The sequence below is a fragment of the Ptiloglossa arizonensis genome, chromosome 2, assembly GCF_051014685.1.
Source record: "Ptiloglossa arizonensis isolate GNS036 chromosome 2, iyPtiAriz1_principal, whole genome shotgun sequence".
NCBI classification, from domain to species: Eukaryota; Metazoa; Arthropoda; class Insecta; order Hymenoptera; family Colletidae; genus Ptiloglossa; species Ptiloglossa arizonensis.
Genome location: NC_135049.1, coordinates 17,555,401 through 17,572,331, shown reverse-complemented (window position 1 = coordinate 17,572,331; position 16,931 = coordinate 17,555,401). Strand labels below are relative to the sequence as shown.

At 46.9% G+C, this 16,931-nt stretch overlaps 1 protein-coding gene across 4 annotated transcripts in view; it reads left to right on the top strand.

Annotated features, from left to right (window-relative positions):
• LOC143155136 (uncharacterized) overlaps positions 1-16,931 on the top strand; it is a 49,477-nt gene that overhangs the window by 13,651 nt on the left and 18,895 nt on the right. The window contains exon 1 of one of the 4 annotated variants that reach the window (XM_076327529.1): positions 12,026-15,345. The exons of the other annotated variants lie outside the window; for them this stretch is intronic. Coding sequence (XP_076183644.1) covers positions 14,780-15,345 — 566 coding nt within the window. The 5' untranslated portion in view covers positions 12,026-14,779. Of the gene's footprint in view, positions 1-12,025; positions 15,346-16,931 lie in introns of those variants that run through there. 4 annotated transcript variants of the gene reach the window in all.

Here is a 16,931-nt window from a genome sequence, read left to right as displayed (position 1 = left end):
TATCGCGTTTTCGATTTCCACTCGGACTGGCACACCAGAGGAACAGATTTAATAAATCTCTGGTATTTCCCCCCTCGCCGGAGGAATAATTTCGTCGCGAACTCGCTCCCGGAATAGGGGTGAAACGTATTCGAGTCCATCGGGGCTGCGTTAACGAATCCAACGGAAGGAATAATTTAAGGTGGATATTGGTCCGGGTGTCTTGTTTCCAAGAAGAGAAAGCAGAGAAGAAAGAGGAAAAAAGAAGAAAAAAAAAAAGAAGAAATAAATAAATCACTCCCGTGGACAGCGTTCCCCGGTTCCGGTAAGAGCGTCTCGAACCCGAAGAAGCGATGTAAGCCGGTCGGTAGAGGGTCGAAGGTTAAACGCACGGGTCCAATAAGGCGGAGTAAACTCTCACTGGAATAATTATCATAGATTATTCGTTCCGGCGCGTCTCCTGTGCCGGTATCCTTGTTTCGGTATCTGACGTCGGGTATAAATAAAATATCAGCGATCGATGCCACGCGATCGCGGCATTATCCTCGGGGCGGGTCTCTTCTCGGTGCTGCACGGTCAGATAGAGATCGGGAACGAAGACAGGAGGTATCATTACCATAAGCACAACAGTCAGCTTCGTGTGAGGAGAGAAGGGAAAAGTAAACTCGAGAGATAGATAGAGAGAGATAGAAACACATACAGAGAGAGAGAGAGAGAGAGAGAGAGAGAGAGAGAGAGAGAGAGAGAGAGAGAGAGAGAGAGAGAGAGAGAGAGAGAGAGAGAGAGAGAGAGAGAGAGAGAGAGAGAGGCTCGGTATTGTTTGGTCGACTTCGACCTCAGAGGTACACCGCGAGAAGGTGACGTTTTCATTGGTCTTTGATCTTTGGTATCCTGGTAACGCGGGAATGACGTCATCCGGTGATCCAAGCCCGGTCGGTTACCATCCGTTCCCATCGTGCAATACCACCACCCTCAGGCGTGCCTGGCAGCCCCTGTGTGTCTCACCACGCGCGTTCATCCCCCTCCTGGAAATCCCCCTCGCGATTCCGCCCTCCAAACGAGCTCTGACCCCTCTTGCGCTCTCGCGTTTGTAGCAATAACGAGAGGAAGGAAGAACGCGCCTGCGAGACGCATTTCGCTCCATACTCCAAAAGCGAACGGTCCTCCTTTCAACCCTTTTCGATCCGAGAATGAAAAAGACGCGACCCGTTGGCCGTACGGGACGCAGAGTTTTCGGTGGTTCTCAACGGGGGATCGAACGATTCGCGATCGAACCGGTCCGAAACGATTCGATGTATCGGCTGCTCGCTCGGTCTTTCGACGATGAAACCACCGAGAGGAAGGGAGAGGGTGGAAACCTCCGAAGCCTCGAATCCATCGATAACTCGGCGCTGCTTTCGATATTGTAATTAACCGTATCGGAGCTGTGCGCGATCACGAGTGGAGTTCCTTCGTAGGAACGGGTACGGATGGGATCGAGTCGAATACGCGGAACCCGAAACATTGGAAAGACTCTGCAGGGTGCTCCGGATGCACATTTTTCGGACGAGGGTATTTGAAGATTTTACGGTGTACTCGAGCGCAAAGAATGAATATCTTTGAGTATCGAAGTGTTCGATCGTTGTACCGTAATATCGAGTCAGTACGAACGTCATCGTTCGAATATCCGAGTACACGAACACCGTTGGTCGAACATTCAACGTAGATACGGTTCAGTAGAGATTGTTCTTGATCGATTTGTAACGGTATTGATTTCTCTTCGGTATCGTACGACACTGGTATCGATCAAGTATTCTCTGCGAATCGATACCAAGTAAGTACCTGAAATTTCGATATCTTCCGATGTTTCCACAGTAAGTGCTTTGGTACCGAGTTGCTCGAGTATCGTCGATACTTAATCGTATCTATCCCATCGCTACAGAATGTGCGTCATCAATTTCATTCTATCAATAGGAAGCCTCACGCCTTCCTTGCATTTATAGTGGTATGGACAAAATCATTTGTACACGTATTTCTTTTTTTTATCTCTCTCTCTCTTTCTCTCTTGCGTCCTGCGACGAATGTTGCGTTGAATTCCGTCGTGTTCGGATTACGACCTTCGTGTGACCTTGAATTCCAAAAACCGCGACCGAGCTCGAACGCAACGCCGGAATAATATCGGGATTATTGTTTCGATCGACAACTGTTACGCAGTTAATTCGTGCTTAATATTGTATCGCGAGTTTACATTGTTGTGTTTCCGATAAGATATTTATCAAAATTCTACGAAGCTACTCGATCAGTGTTCGATTCTACTTGAAAAGTATTGTTTCTGTTTCTTGAAATACTTACAGAGGATTCCAGTTTATCCAATCCAGGTTAGAATCTACTCGGAGATATTGCTTTAGCAGAATTCCAACCTACTTACGAGGTACTTGATCCCATAATTAGTAATTACCGGTGGATCTTCGTTATTGTTCCCACGTTTAATGAGAAAATTCATCGCTAACGACGCTAAACCATTTCTATCGGCTTTCGAAAGATCGAGTTCGATGCACGTCGCTTTTTTCGATAATACTATCCACGGTATTCGAAGTTCCAGGAAAAATACAATTTCGAGCGCTTTAAAAATTCGTCTGGAATACCTACCGAGGCGTGTATCTCGTTTTTGCAAAATTATATCGAACCTTGTAATTTTTGGTCGGCAACTTCGATGCAGAAACAACAGACGCGGTTTTGAACATTCTGATACCGGCCAGACTTGAATACGAAACAAGATCTGGACCAGTGGTAGCCTATTCAAATAGACGCAGGGAATCGATTATATAGGATGTACGGGGATCCCTAAATGCGATATGACAGGTTTTGTCAACTTTGCAACGTGAAAAAAAAAGTTGTTCTTGACTTCGGAATGAAAATCGTTAAATCTGCGTATTAATCGTTCTTCATATTCGATTTTTGGATTGTAAAAGTGGCGCGTATAATTTTTCCGGGCAGGGTAAATAATATATACACCGCAGTTATTATTTCTCTTGATCGAACATTTTTATTCTCGTTGCATCAAATGCGACGACACGTGTCACGAAAGTAAATAAAATAAAAAGTATGTGTGGCTCGAATTCGAAGGTACGAAAAATCTATAAGACGGAATTCAAATTATTCAAAGTCACTCCTTTGAGTATACAAGGTCATCGATGATTTTTCAACGGAGCTCAATAGAAACTGTCGCGTATTTCGATTTTTCACATATCGTAGTTGAGATGAATTCTGCCGCGTACCACGACCTTGCGACGACCTTGAACGTAGAAATTTACCATCAAACCGTGGAAACTTTAAAACGTGTCCAGTTTCGTTTAAAAAAAAATACCAATGATCGTCAAAATTGGGAATAAATAATCCTTTTCCACCATCGAATCCGACAAACATATTTAAGTGTTTCGTTTCTCGTGACTCACCCTGAGCGTTCACATCGCGAGGTGCAACCAAGATGTATTTTTCTAAATTCTAACAACAATATTTTCTATCGTTCGATTGCAATGACACTTGTCGTAAATGCAATTTTAATTTCGACCTTAAACTTTAAGTTTAATTTCGATTGATCCACATAACTTTGCTCGACTTTATTTCGCGAAAAATCGGTAAGATATTTTGTACCCGATACCGAGATTCTCCCGGTGTTCAATTTAACTTGGTTTCGTCATCCTCGAGAGATCCGCGAAAAGATTCGAACGTACGCTATCGCGGCGAACAATTCCCCAGTTGGCTCCGTAGTCTTTCGCGAGATTGCAGCCGCGAATTTCGTGCAGGAAAATTGTTCAAAACCTTCCGCACAATTATCCCGCGTAACGTTCAGGTACACGACTCGTCGGTTCCGAAAGCGACTCTTCGGCGCGTTGAAATCGTCGGCTTTGTACCTGGTAACGGGGACAAAGGAAAGATGAATTAAACATAACTTCGTACAACCGATCGGGTGGTCATACTTTATACATTACTAACGACGTAACCACGCGACGATGCATCTGCTAACCTCGTGGTTCGCGCGAGATATTTCTATCGTTGCAAGAAAAAAAAAAAAGAAAAGAAAAGAAAAAAGAAAAACAAACCGCCACGAAGTAGAAAATTAATAATCCATACTAAACGCCACGATACGCGAAACTCGTTGAAACAGCCTACTCGACCGAAGCCCGATATTGCGTTACATCGTTCCGAATCTAAATGTCCAGTTGCGGCAACAGCTGGTGGGATTTAATTAGGGATTACGTTGATCCAGTTGATTCGGTGAAATTAAAACGGCGGAAAAGAAGATTAGCCAGTGTATGAAAGTTGCTTAGAAATCGATGCGTGTACGGTGTTCAACGCTGGTTCTCGTTGATCCGCGTTCCAGGTGCGAAGTGGACAAAAATTGACCAATTAATAGTCCACGTGGTTCCTAGAGCGGAGAACAGGAACGTTTTCCTACATCGAAAACCCTTAATTCGGTATCGAGTTCGAAGGATCACGATCCACGAAAATTGGACCGGAGGGACCGCGATCCGAGCTCCTCGGTATCTTTTGTTTTAACAACGTTAAAATGCCTCGGTATCTCTGGTCTGCATTTATTCGTCTAATCTTGTCGGGTGTATCTCGGTCGCCCCGCTACCCTGGTATCTCTACATCCCGATCGATTCTATTCATCGGTCGCTGTCAAAGTCACGCGGGATAATCGCGGTGTCCGCGGGACACCGGTCCCATCTATAGGGCGACTCGGAAGCATCCAACTTGACGGATTCGTGAAGCCACTCGAATTCTCCGGAGACTTGGGCAGACGGACCGGGCAGGTTTTGGCAGCCAGGCAGCCAGGCAGCCAGGCAGGCACAGGCAGGCAGCGCAGGCAAAGAGAGGGTGGCTTGGACTTCGGTTCGGATGGCGGGTATTGATCCTAGCGAACCTAGCAGCGGGGTGGCCGGGACCCCGCCTCAAGGATGAAGGGTGTCTCCCCTTCTCTCTCGTCCCCTCTCGCTCGAGCCTCACTGTCAGCCAGCGTTAAAGCGAGACGAAGACAGGAAGAACCTCACGAGTGGGGTGGTTGCCCCTTAAGAGAGTGGGGTGAACCACCTAGAGCACGACCGTGTACCAAAGATACCATCCCTTAGGCCCGGCCGTAATAAGCGGTCAAAGAGGCCGGAAAACGAGCCGAGAGCCCGACCCGGAGACGATGGAAAAATCTCAAGACGCCCAGGTGAGCCAGCCCCTGTCTCGGAGTCTCGTCGTCCCGATGCCACGTTTCCGTCCACGATATACCGTTACGTCGATCCTTTCTTCTGCCACCGTTTTCCGGCCTGTTTGGAGAACCGACCGTTCTCCTACGCGCTGCCCCCGCCGCGCATTTCGGTGCTCGACGCTCGTGCCCGACGACGCGACGCGACGCGAGGCGAGGCGACGCAACGCGACCGTACGTGGGAATTGTTCCTCTCCCTACCCAATCGTCAACGAAGACGATGGTCTTCGAGCGGACACCGCACCGGGAGACTCCTCGTGACGTCACATGGTTCTCCTTTTTTTCTTTTCTTTTTTTCTTTCTTTTTTTCTATGGTAACGCAGATATATTTTCTCGCGTGCGAATACCTCAGCCAGTGAGTCACTTTCTTCGTTGACGCGTCCCTCGGCCCGCGTGCCGCTTCGTCGGTCATAAGTAAACACGAATTAAACGAGCTCTCGTGTTTGCTCAAGTATCGGTTGCCATTTGGGAGAAATTACTTTCGACTAACCCCCTTTTTTTTCTTTTAAAACGCACACCGGTCGTTTCGAATACGATCGGATCTCGATGAAAATAATGCAAAGATATCGGTTTCACGGCTGGTGTGTTATTAATTATCTCGGAGAAGTAATTTACAATAGGGAGAATACACGGTTGGTATTGCAGCAAGGATGAAAATTATCCGGGTACAAGAGGTTAAAGAGGGGACGCTCGGAAGGTAGAGTTCATTTTCTTCGGAGATGAAGAAATTATGGTAAGAGAAATAAATTGCTGTATATTTCCGTAAAAGTAATATTTACATCGCGTTAGCTTGTGTTGGCGAACGGAAAGAAGACTTTCGAGTTTTTCTCGAGTTAGTTCTTTCGTTAGATATCGGAAACGAAACGAAAAGCGTCTCTGGTCACCGGTACCATTTCGCGGCTGGCCTCGGGAAGAAACGTTTTTCGATCTTCCGCGTGCTCAATGAACGCGCCGGTACGCGCATGCGCCGACGTTCCTGCTCGCAGAGACTCCGGTGCGAAGACGCGTCGTTAGCGGACACACCGAGTTCCGATTACCGTGTCTGACGACACAGAACACTTTTATTTTATTTATATAGCGTCCTTATTACGCGAACGCGGAGGTATGGCCACACGAACGCGAAACAAATAAAACGGGTGGTACACGCGTGCGTGAGAGGCGAGCTGCAGCTAAAATACTGTTATTAAAACCTAACCTCGATACACATTTCCTATGGGCATGCAATTATTGTCGCCCCTGTGACAATAGTGTGTACGATATCAGCTGCTTGACGCTGCTCGTAACATAGAACACTGTTCGACGATCAACGTCGATTATATATTTTCGTCGTTTCTTTTCTCGTATAGAAATGAGAAATTTTTTTACGAGAATAATCTCATTTTTCCAAAATTCCACACTTTTCGATAACTGCAGACCGATCGCGCGAGTATTAACAATATTCTCGAAAGTAATATTCCAAAGAATTGGTTTTTTTATTTTAATAGCGTATAACAACACAGGTAGACCCTAACGAACGAATAATTTACACATGGGTAAAAAATAAATAAAACATTTTCTAATATCCTTCCGTTTCCGTTCTCGGAAGCTTCGTTCTCTCCAAATGTTCATCGATTCCAATGATTCTGTTCCAATTAAAAAAAAAAAAAATGGAACCGTATCCGAAAGCGTTTGAAATCGAAAAGTTTCGAACAATTTATCAATTGTCATTCAATAACCTGCGAAACGATTGTCCGTCTCGGCTTAAGTGTCGCGGCTGGAGCGATACGGGTCTCATTGGTTTATTAATAGCCGTTTTTGGCGTAACTCGTTTCGAGCAATTGTTGAACGCAAACGTATCGATTCGAGGACGGAGTCGCCAGGCCGAGAAGAACAACATCGACGGGCGGTGAAACGCGTCGACGAACGGGCACACAACCGCTTCCTATCGCCGTGTATTTCCGTCCAGCAGATAACGGCGGGGCAGATTAAAAGAAAAAGCGCTGAAATCGCGGTAGCTCGGTGCGGCCGGCCCACGGGAGTCGGGGTCTCGTTCGTCCCACGGGCGGAAATTTTTCGACCTGCGGCACGGACGGCGATGTTGGCGTGTAAAACGGGCGAAAGAGAGTCGCAGCTGCGCATCCTTCTTGGTCGTTCTCCAGGCAGCCGTGTCTGGTGGCCCCGGAGTCGGAGACGCCTCGGCTTATTTCCCTCCTGTGCCAGCTGTGCCGGAGCGCCCGCACACAGCCTGCCCTGTTAAGACGGGCGTCAACGACGAGGACGGACGGAGACAAGGACGCCAGTATAGGCTCGATCGTTGGCGCGACAAGAACGGTACGGTCGCTCTAGCCACCGAGAGAGAACGGTTCGAAACGCGCTCTAGTAACGCGGTCGAGAGCGAGACGAACGATCGTGTATTGTCGAGGAGAAGACGGGACGCGTCTCTCGCTCTCTCCCTTTCTCCGTGCGACGTTGGACCGTGCGAGAAGGGAGAGAAAGAGAACCCTGATCGGTTCATAGTGGGGTCAGGTTGCCGCGGAGGTTTGGAGGGGGGAGCGAGACCACCGGAAATCGGTCTGTCCTTATTTGAGAGCCCGCGTGAACCACACCGAAGCCTGGGCCGGCCGGCCGGCCGGCCTTTCGTGCCTGCTTCTTCTCCTCTTTTCGATGGCTTCTCTCCTTCGGCACCGCACGCTCGAAAGAGGGACGCGACCGACGGGGCCACGCATCGAGGCAAAAACTGTCGAGAACCACCGCGAAGATGTTTCTGTTAGGAGAGCGCTTCTGGTACCAGGACGTCCTCAGTTTCCGCAGAAGCGTTCTCAGAAAATCGTTTCGCCGGCCCGCGGGTGGGGGGGGGGGGGGGGTTAGCGGCAGTGTGGCGGAGAGGGGAGACGAAGCGTCGAGAACGTGGGGGAGATACTTCGACGCTCGTCGCCCTGGTTATACGATATCGCAAAGGGGAAAAGATCCTCGCCGAGAACCGATGGGAAGCTGTTGCGTTGCCGAGCGTTTGCTATGGAACTGGAGCATTTAACCATGCCTTATTAAAAGACCTTTTGTTATTCCGATCGGCGACGAAACCGATGGGAATTAGTTTTATTACGCGACAGAAATAACGACGAGCGAGAGTTTTAGATTTTCGTCTCGTCGCTCGCCGCGTTCGCGCGTAATCAAGTCCAACTTGGGTGGCTCGTGTTATCGTCGCGCGTCCGATTACGTCCTTGACGTCTTAATTTTTACCACGTTGAATATTTCCGACATTTTACTTTTTCTACCAAGTAGACTTTCTTTTGTAAATCATATTTTATCGAGACGAGTATTACTTTTTTCAATCGCGTTGTATCTCGGTGGATTGTTCGCAAATTTGTAATTGCTTCTTACGATCGAAAAAGTAGAAATTTGACTTTATTTGACTTTAGTCGATGATTTTAAACGAAACGAAAACGAGGGAAGAATCGAACTTTACGAAATCGAGTCTACGTTGGGTCTTGCATTGTTTCGAGAACGTGAAACGTACAATAAATTGGTAGGTTCTATGTTTACTCGGTCGTTGGAAGTTACCGTGTATTTTTAACTTTTTTCTTTTTTTCGCTATTAACACTTAATCGTCCACCAATTACGGGTGACACCTTTCGCTCGACGCCGACCACTTACACGAGGTAGGGCGCCATTTTATCGCATACCTCGGAAACTATCAGCCGTAGGAAAAAAGTTTCCGTATAAAGATCGTGTATTTTTGAACGAGGAATTCAACCATGCGAGCAGCTTTCACTGTTGCATTCGTGAATTCACACGGACGTGAGGGCGATCGATCACGGTTGCGTCCGTGAACTCATGGAAACGTGAGAGCGGACGGTTGAGCACGAGTGCCACGTTTTTCGGCATTTTCGGAGATATTATTTACCAGCCTACCTGTTTCCTTCAACTTTTTCGTTATACTCTTCTCGCAGCGGGTGTACCATTTTCCGCGTTACGACGATTCGAACAGTTACGAAGATACTCGTTCTTTCGGTCGCGGTTAATTAATTATTTCTCCACGGTGGGTCGATGAATTATTTTAATATCGTTTCCCTATTGCGGTAAATAATCCAAGTCCAAGACCATTGCGAAGGAAACGTGAATCAGAACAAATACGCGATAGCGACATCGAACATTTACTTATACTTTATCTAACTTGAAAGATCTGGCTAACGTGCGCAGAACGAACTACTAATAAAACAACGGGAAACCATTAATCCCACTAATACACGAAGGAACGTTCATTATCTGGTACGCGTGTCTTGATTATCAAACCAAAATGGCCACCGTGGCGAACCGAGTATCGTCGGAGCAGTCTGTTAATTCGTTACGCTCGCCCTTGAGGATCTTCCTCGGAGTAGTTCCTTATCAGCGACATTATGTATCGTGGAAATCTATATTTCGTGCGATCGAACCAGCCACGCACTTTAAAAGATTCTCTACAGGCTTAACCACCCAGGCTGGAAATAATTACTAAATACGTTAAAGTCTTAACGGCCATTTTCGTTCCCCGGTCGAGCTACCGACTTTTCCACGAAAAGATTAACGAATGCAACATTTCTATTACATTGTACACTCGCGAAACGTTAACAGGAAGTTGCACGAAATCCTCGATATTCAACGCTCGAATGGTAACGCGGTGTTTCATTAACGTGCTCCCCTTTAGTTTATTTTTCTTCGTGTCATTTGCGTATTTTAAACACGTGGAAATACAGTCGCGTGTTAATTGGTTATTCATAAACTAGCCTCGAATATCGAAGCGAGATGATTAGTTTAGAAACGTGTAATTAATTAAATAGTATTCCAAAGTATTTCCCGTAGATCGTGGTACTCTTCGTTGTTCTGTGTTTGATTGCAACATCGTTCTCCATTCTACCGAGTTTTGTTTTAAGCTGTACGTAGAAATATCCGATAAAAAGATTCTACGCTTTTACATATTTATTATAACGAGATGAAAAATACACGGGGTCAAGGTTCGATCTTTCTTTGAAATAATGTCCAAAAATAAGGAAAACCGAGAAAATGGCGAGGGGTTGAAAGTTTTCTCGGTAATCGCTTTCGGGGTATGTTTAAACGTGCAATTAAGGGGAAAGATAAACACTCTGTAACATTTTATTCAAATTTTATTATCTTTAACCTAATTTTACATCTGAAGTACGGATCATTATCGTGATAAATTCTAATCCCTTTCGAATAAAGCTTTTAAAACAAAGACTACAGATGTGTGATGTGTACACGAGACTTTCGTACTTTTAAACTTTTTTTTTTATATATATAATCTGAAGGTTTCCAGGGAAATTTTTTCCAATCTTCAATGGCCAAGAATAAAGTCGCTCTATTTGTATAATCGGGGTTGCAAAAACATTCGTCGATGGACGATACCGTAACCTTCGTTCGAATCGGAAGAATTTGAAAACCTTCAAAATTTACAAAATAACGTTGAAGGGACAAAACGAGGTTTACTGTATAAATTTTCCGCTCTTATTCTTGCGTTACAAAAAGAAAGCTTTTAACACATTGAGATAATCCTACTTCGTTCACGTGTAGCCAAAATTTCAAGTGAATCGATACTCAAGATATTGTGTTCACCGGTTTAAGAAACGTCGATTCGAGAAAAACAGGATCGCCAGTTGGTATTCTTAGTATTCTAAGTTTACCCATGGCGAAGTCTCGTTAGCCATCGTGCTGTTCGAGGCACCGTATCTTCGTCGTCTTTTTTTTTTTTCGAATTTTGATCCGTTTGGCAGATCCGGCGTCGAAACCTTAATCTTTAAGAAAACGAAAAAAGAAATCGATTTTCTCATCCGAGACATGTGGGAACACCCTTTAAGGTGTTGCAAACGATGAGGGTAGTTGAGTGCCAGCAGCCCTTGTGACTCCCTCGCTCGATGCCAGATCTCCTCCCTTGCTTTCTCGCTTTTTGTTTCGTGGAAACGGTTGGCTCTGTCGCGCCACCATCTTCTTAAATAAATACACCTGCATTCCCAAGACGGACCCGCAATATTCCGAAACGTCGATCCCAGCCCCGTGTCTCGTTCGGTGGTCGTTCTTACCAACCGATCTCCGACGAATCTCGATCGATTCGCACGAATTCGATAGAGGACACCGGTCTCTCGCGTGATCGTGTCGGTCAGTTCATGGAATTTTCTTGTATTCGAACAATTAGCTTGACTTATTGATCGTGCACGGTAATACAGTTTCGGTTACGATCGAATGGGGTCAAGTTCTCCTTCCTTTGTACTACATAAGATGCCATGAGAACCTGATTAGCGTCGATAGGGGAGAAATAGTAGTGTCTCCGATGAGACGTAATGGAATTCCGTCCGAATATCAATAATTGTTGCGCGGAATACGATCGAATTTGTCAACGATCGGTATGATTGAATATAAACGAAAATACAACGAAACAAATGGTTTCGAGTAATTTTGAAAGCGTTTAATGATGGTTTTCAGATATTGCACGATACCGTTTACAATTTTAACTTTAACGATCGTCGATGTTCAGATCGATGTGCATTTAATGGCAAATTTGTTCTCTTTCGGTAATTTTGTATTTCTTTTTAGTTGAAATTAAAGCGAAGAAACACCTTTCGTGTGTGGTAATCCGAACGATTATGAAGAATTTCGAACAGTCTCGGGATAATGAGACCATTAGTTTCGCATACGTTCGCAAAAATGTTTCTTTCGCGTTTAGTTATGGGAAATTCCGTAACGCGTGCAGGAGCCCGGTGTTCTTTGTTCTCCGTTGCCGCCATTTGAGCCACGAAACGCCGACGACTTCCGCCATGTTCGCCGGGGCGTTAAATCTTTCGGCTTCTTTCGTTTCGTGTTGAAATTTACACGATTATCATCTCGATTAGCTATTAACTGTGAAATGACTGTTTATATTGAGACTGGTATCATAAATTATAGTAACGTGTACGAGAAACGCGCTGTACAGATACACCGTATTGTTTACCACGTTTATTAAACGCTCCACGAAAGGAAAGTTTAAATACACGGAAACTGCGTTACGAGTTAATTTCAATTCGCGTAGAAATCTTAACGCGTAAAATACATTGTTCTTTTCCCCTTCGTTCACCGGTGAATTTTCGAATTAAAACGATCGTTCGCGAGCCCATAGATTTGGTAAAATAATGTAATTCGGAAGAAAACGGATACACAACCACGTGCTGAATTATTACGCATCCGGGGAGTTCGATCGAAGGCTCCATCTTGAATGCTCTGCACTAAAATCGAACGTCTCCGTTTTCGTCTATTTTTAGAAATGCTCTCCCATTGGACGTTACGTTTCGTCGGGACATTTTCGTAACAAAGCGTAACGTTTCCATCGGGGTCGCGGTGAGACGTAACAATTAAAAAAGTATCCGCGGACGTGGCAAGGGTATATTTCTTGCTCGGGCCACGGTTACCTCCGTGTCGAGTATAGAAAGGCGAGAACTGCGGCAATTCTCTTAACGCGTGTTTGCCTGTCGTACAATGGTCGGCGGCGGGTTCCGGCGCGTTCGTAGACAAAGCGTGCGCCGTTCGTGGGGATGAAGAGAAAAAGAGCGCGTAATCTAACGCCCTGGCGAGGACCAGGTCGAGAAAGCGCAACGTGGTGACTGCAGGAGAGCTAGGGGTGCGCGGGGCGGTGAGGAGAGAGAGAGGAGATCGGTAGCGGTTGGTTATACCGGATAACAGAGGCGAGGAGGACCGCGTGGTTCGAGGGGTGGCGAACCCCTGAAGGACCCTAGTCGGTAGCGGTGACCTCCTCCCTCTTTTTCCCTGTCTCCCTGGTCTCTCTTCCTTTCCAACCCTGCCCCCTCCACGATTCTCGTCATCCCTGCCGCGACGGCACCAGAGCACGATCATTGGTTCACCGGTTTCACGCAGACACGAGGAGGCACACGCAGCTGCCACTGGCTGTCTCTTGTTCCACGGCCGGACCCGATCGGCCAGTCCGGAGGAGAAGCAGCGCGCGTGCAGTAGTTAGCACGCTGTCTACCACGCGTGATATATACATATACACGGTTCTTCATTGCGATCTCTCGCGTACACGGTGGTTCCCGTTTACTTTTATACGTTGGAACCGCTTCACGGGAGGATTCGAGACGACGCGTTTCCGTGTTTCCGTTCGGTCGCGAGGAACGCGGCTGCCCCTTGGTGCTCTCTCGTGACCACCACGAGTTGTGCGTACACCGTTCGGCGATTTTCGTGTACGCTCGTTGACGATCGTCGCTCAGCTACCGTCATCCGTCGCCATCTTGACGGTCCGCCTACCAATCAACGTCACGATCGCGCAGCGTTGATCGTCGCGAACGGAGAAAAGTACACGAGGCGACACCTTTCGCCGACAGCGCGGACTCGTCTCTCGCACGTGTTGCAGAAAAAGACGTGTGCGACACGCGTTTCCGATCGTCTCGCTGTTGCTCTTTCTCTAATTTACAACATTCCCCCTTCGCCTCCGCTCGTCCGTTCTCTCCCCGGTGCCCGTGTGTGGTGGACGGTCGATTTATACGAGGCGCGCGACCGCGTGTGCGTGTGACGTTTTGAATTTGAGTCGAGAAAGTGGTGGCGTCTGCCGGGAGGCCCACGCACACATCGTTTTTCAGTACTTCGTCGCTGTGCTTCCCTTCCCCCTCCAGCCGTCTCTCGTCTCGCCGTCTCTTTCGCTCTTTGGCCCGCGGTCCCCTTCTACATCGCTAGCCACAGTTCGCAGGGCGTCGCACGCAGGGCGGTACCGATGCCCTTTCGACCTCCCGCGGTCATCGAGAGTACGCAAGAGTGCTTCCGTCGCGCGACTGTCTCGTCGATTCTCACGTACCACCACGTCGTCGTCGCAATATCTACGATCGGAGCTCTTCTGTTTGCGACGTTCGTCCTTTGAGACCGTTCGTATTCTCCCCTGTTCGTTCCACGCACGTGTCTCTTGCGTCGAAAGGAGAGGAAAAAAGAGAAAATATAATTAGAAAAAAAAAAAGAAAAGAAAAGAAAAACCTGCGAGGATCCCGAAAGAGGGCGATCGAACACCTGGGAAGATCCATATAGTTTCCAGTTTTCGCCGCGCGCGACTGTGTGCGTCCGTGTACACCCACGTGCGCCTGTTTTGAGTATCGAAGTGTCACCCGTGTGTCCTGGCGAGAGCCGACCCACCCGGCAAAACGCATCTAGTCACGCGTTCGCTACCAAAGTAAACGAAGCTCTCGCAGAGTGTCGCGACCTTCGGGCTCGTCGAAACACTAGAAAAGCAGGCTTTAAGTGCCATTTACCGAAGAGAAGATAGACCGAGGAGAGATACAACGAACACGACGCCTAGGACGCGTCCGCTTTGATCGAAGATCTTGGCTCACCGGACGAAGAGGCACGCTCGCGCGACCGAGGAACGGTTTCGTCGGTATCGTTCGGTTCGGCGATGAATAACATCGGTGCGCGAATGGTGGAATTATGAAGAGGAATCGGCAGCGGTAGAATTCCCAGCAGTATCGTCGAGGATGTCGTAGAGGGACGTTATCGCTGATTGGCTTCAGTGTGCGTGAGCGTGTGCGTGTGTTCGATACGAAGGAGACAACGGATTAAGAGGTTAGGATGCCGCAGTGCGCCGTGGCTACGTGCCGCAACAGTCATCGTCGAACCCGCGGTTGTCGTATCCGCTACCATCGATTCCCCCAGATACCGGAAGTGCGCTCACGATGGGTGCGCGCGTGCGGTCGCGTGCCCCTCTCGAACGGCGAGATACCGTTCAACATACAAACTGCGCGCATATGCTCCCTCCACTTCACGAACGAGTCCTACGAGAAGGATATGGAGCACCTTGTGCTCGGTCTTCCTGTGCGCAGTAGGCTGCGTCGTGGCGCCGTACCGACGATCGGCGTGCCGGTGAACGTGCAGCCGGTCACCAAGATGCTGGTCGAGGACGCGAAGCGCTCCGTTCTCAAGGTCACCCATGCTAAAATGCTAACCGGCCAGAAAGTGACCGGCAACAACGGTCTGGCGGACAGTAAGCAGCAGCACCATCAGCCGGCCACGGAAAGGCGGCAGCAGCAGCACCACCAACACCAACAACGTGCCGAGAGCGGCAATCAAGTGAACCAGGAGCAAAAGATGGCGGGCATCGACGTGCTGCTTGCCCTCGGTCTCAAACCCGCGCCACGGTGAGTCGTTTTTACTCGGTCCCGGATGATTACGTTCTCGATAAGAAATTCGAAAACGAATCTGGTACCGGAAGCGATAAGAAATTCTCTCTCTTTCTCTCTCCTTTCTTACATTATCTTTCGATATGGTCTCTTCTTTTATTTGACAACATGACACGGTACGATCGCGGTTAAATGTAGAGGATCGAGAAACGTGTTTTTTTTTTCTTCGTTATTCTTTCTTTCTTTTTTTTTCCGTTTCGTTTTGTATTAAAAAACGTTGGATAAGGTTTTCGTAACCATTTCTTTTTTTATCGGAATATTGGTTACGCGATTTCAATTCCTCGTTCCACGGACGCACAATAGTAGCATGGATCTCTCGCATAAACAATTAACTGCGTCGTTAGACAATAACTCGCTGGTTTAAAACGGTAACATTTGTGATTACGATGTTCGGTTAGCGCGGCAACCACGAAGACCTTTAGCGCGACCTCTGGTTGGAACAGCGCATTGATCCACAATCGCAGATCATTCGAAAGTCTCGCTCGTTTCTTGCGAAGTGTGCGCAACAGAAACTGTACTATCGCGGTGAAACTTTGAAGGCTTGTATTTTCACGGTTTCTTCTTCGAGTCTTCGGTTTCAACCTCCTCTGTTATCACGTTTCAAGGTCACGTATTATTTCGACCTCGTGATGAAACGGTGATTTTCGTGGAAATATAAATCGAAATCGTTAATGTCGTGTTAACGATATCGAACGATGTTTGTTGGTAAAAAGTGTATTCTCATTTTCGATGTTAAGATACAAATTCGTACCGAACCAGGAGGAGTAATAACAGTTGCATAATTTTTTACATACGCAAAGCAGTTATTACACGATTACAGATAATAAAGTCTCATTAATATTTCTGCGGCAACACGATATATTCGTGTACCTGTTAGCGATGGGACGAGAGTTTTGAAAAAATTTGTATCGTTCGAAAGTAACGTAACCTCTTTTTACTTTGTACCGTTTAGTCGCGAAATGAAAGAAAAAACTTTATTCGACGAACGATCGAGTAAATTAAAATTTCTTTGTTGCTTTTACTCAAGGGCAAACAGAAATTAATTTTCTATATTCAAATATCGTAGCGAAATTGCACGCACAGTGTGCATAACGCTCGATTATAACGCGAAATAAAATTTTCACGTGTAAATGAAATACTCGCGAGCTGGAGAACGCGTCTTTGATGCGGAGGAACGTCTTTCTGGGAACGCTCTCGTCTACCGTGCCGGATCGACCAATCAGATTCTGCGTCTTTATCTTCTCGCGACGCACGTGCAGATAATTCTTCTTCAACATTTACTTTCGTTCGAAACACTTTTCGAACATTTTGTCCAGTCCGGTTTAATTACACGTTTATGTGTTTTGGAATTCATGACATTACAACCGTCCGATTGATAAAGGTAATTTTGTTTTTCCAAACAGATAATTTATATCTACTTGAACCCCGTTCTCTGCACGTTCAGCGTTCTGTGTTCGTCTCTTTGTTGCGTTTAAAAAACTACTAGATTTTCCGTACGCGTTTTTCCGCTATTTAAATAGAAACGAACACATTTTTCGTTTCTC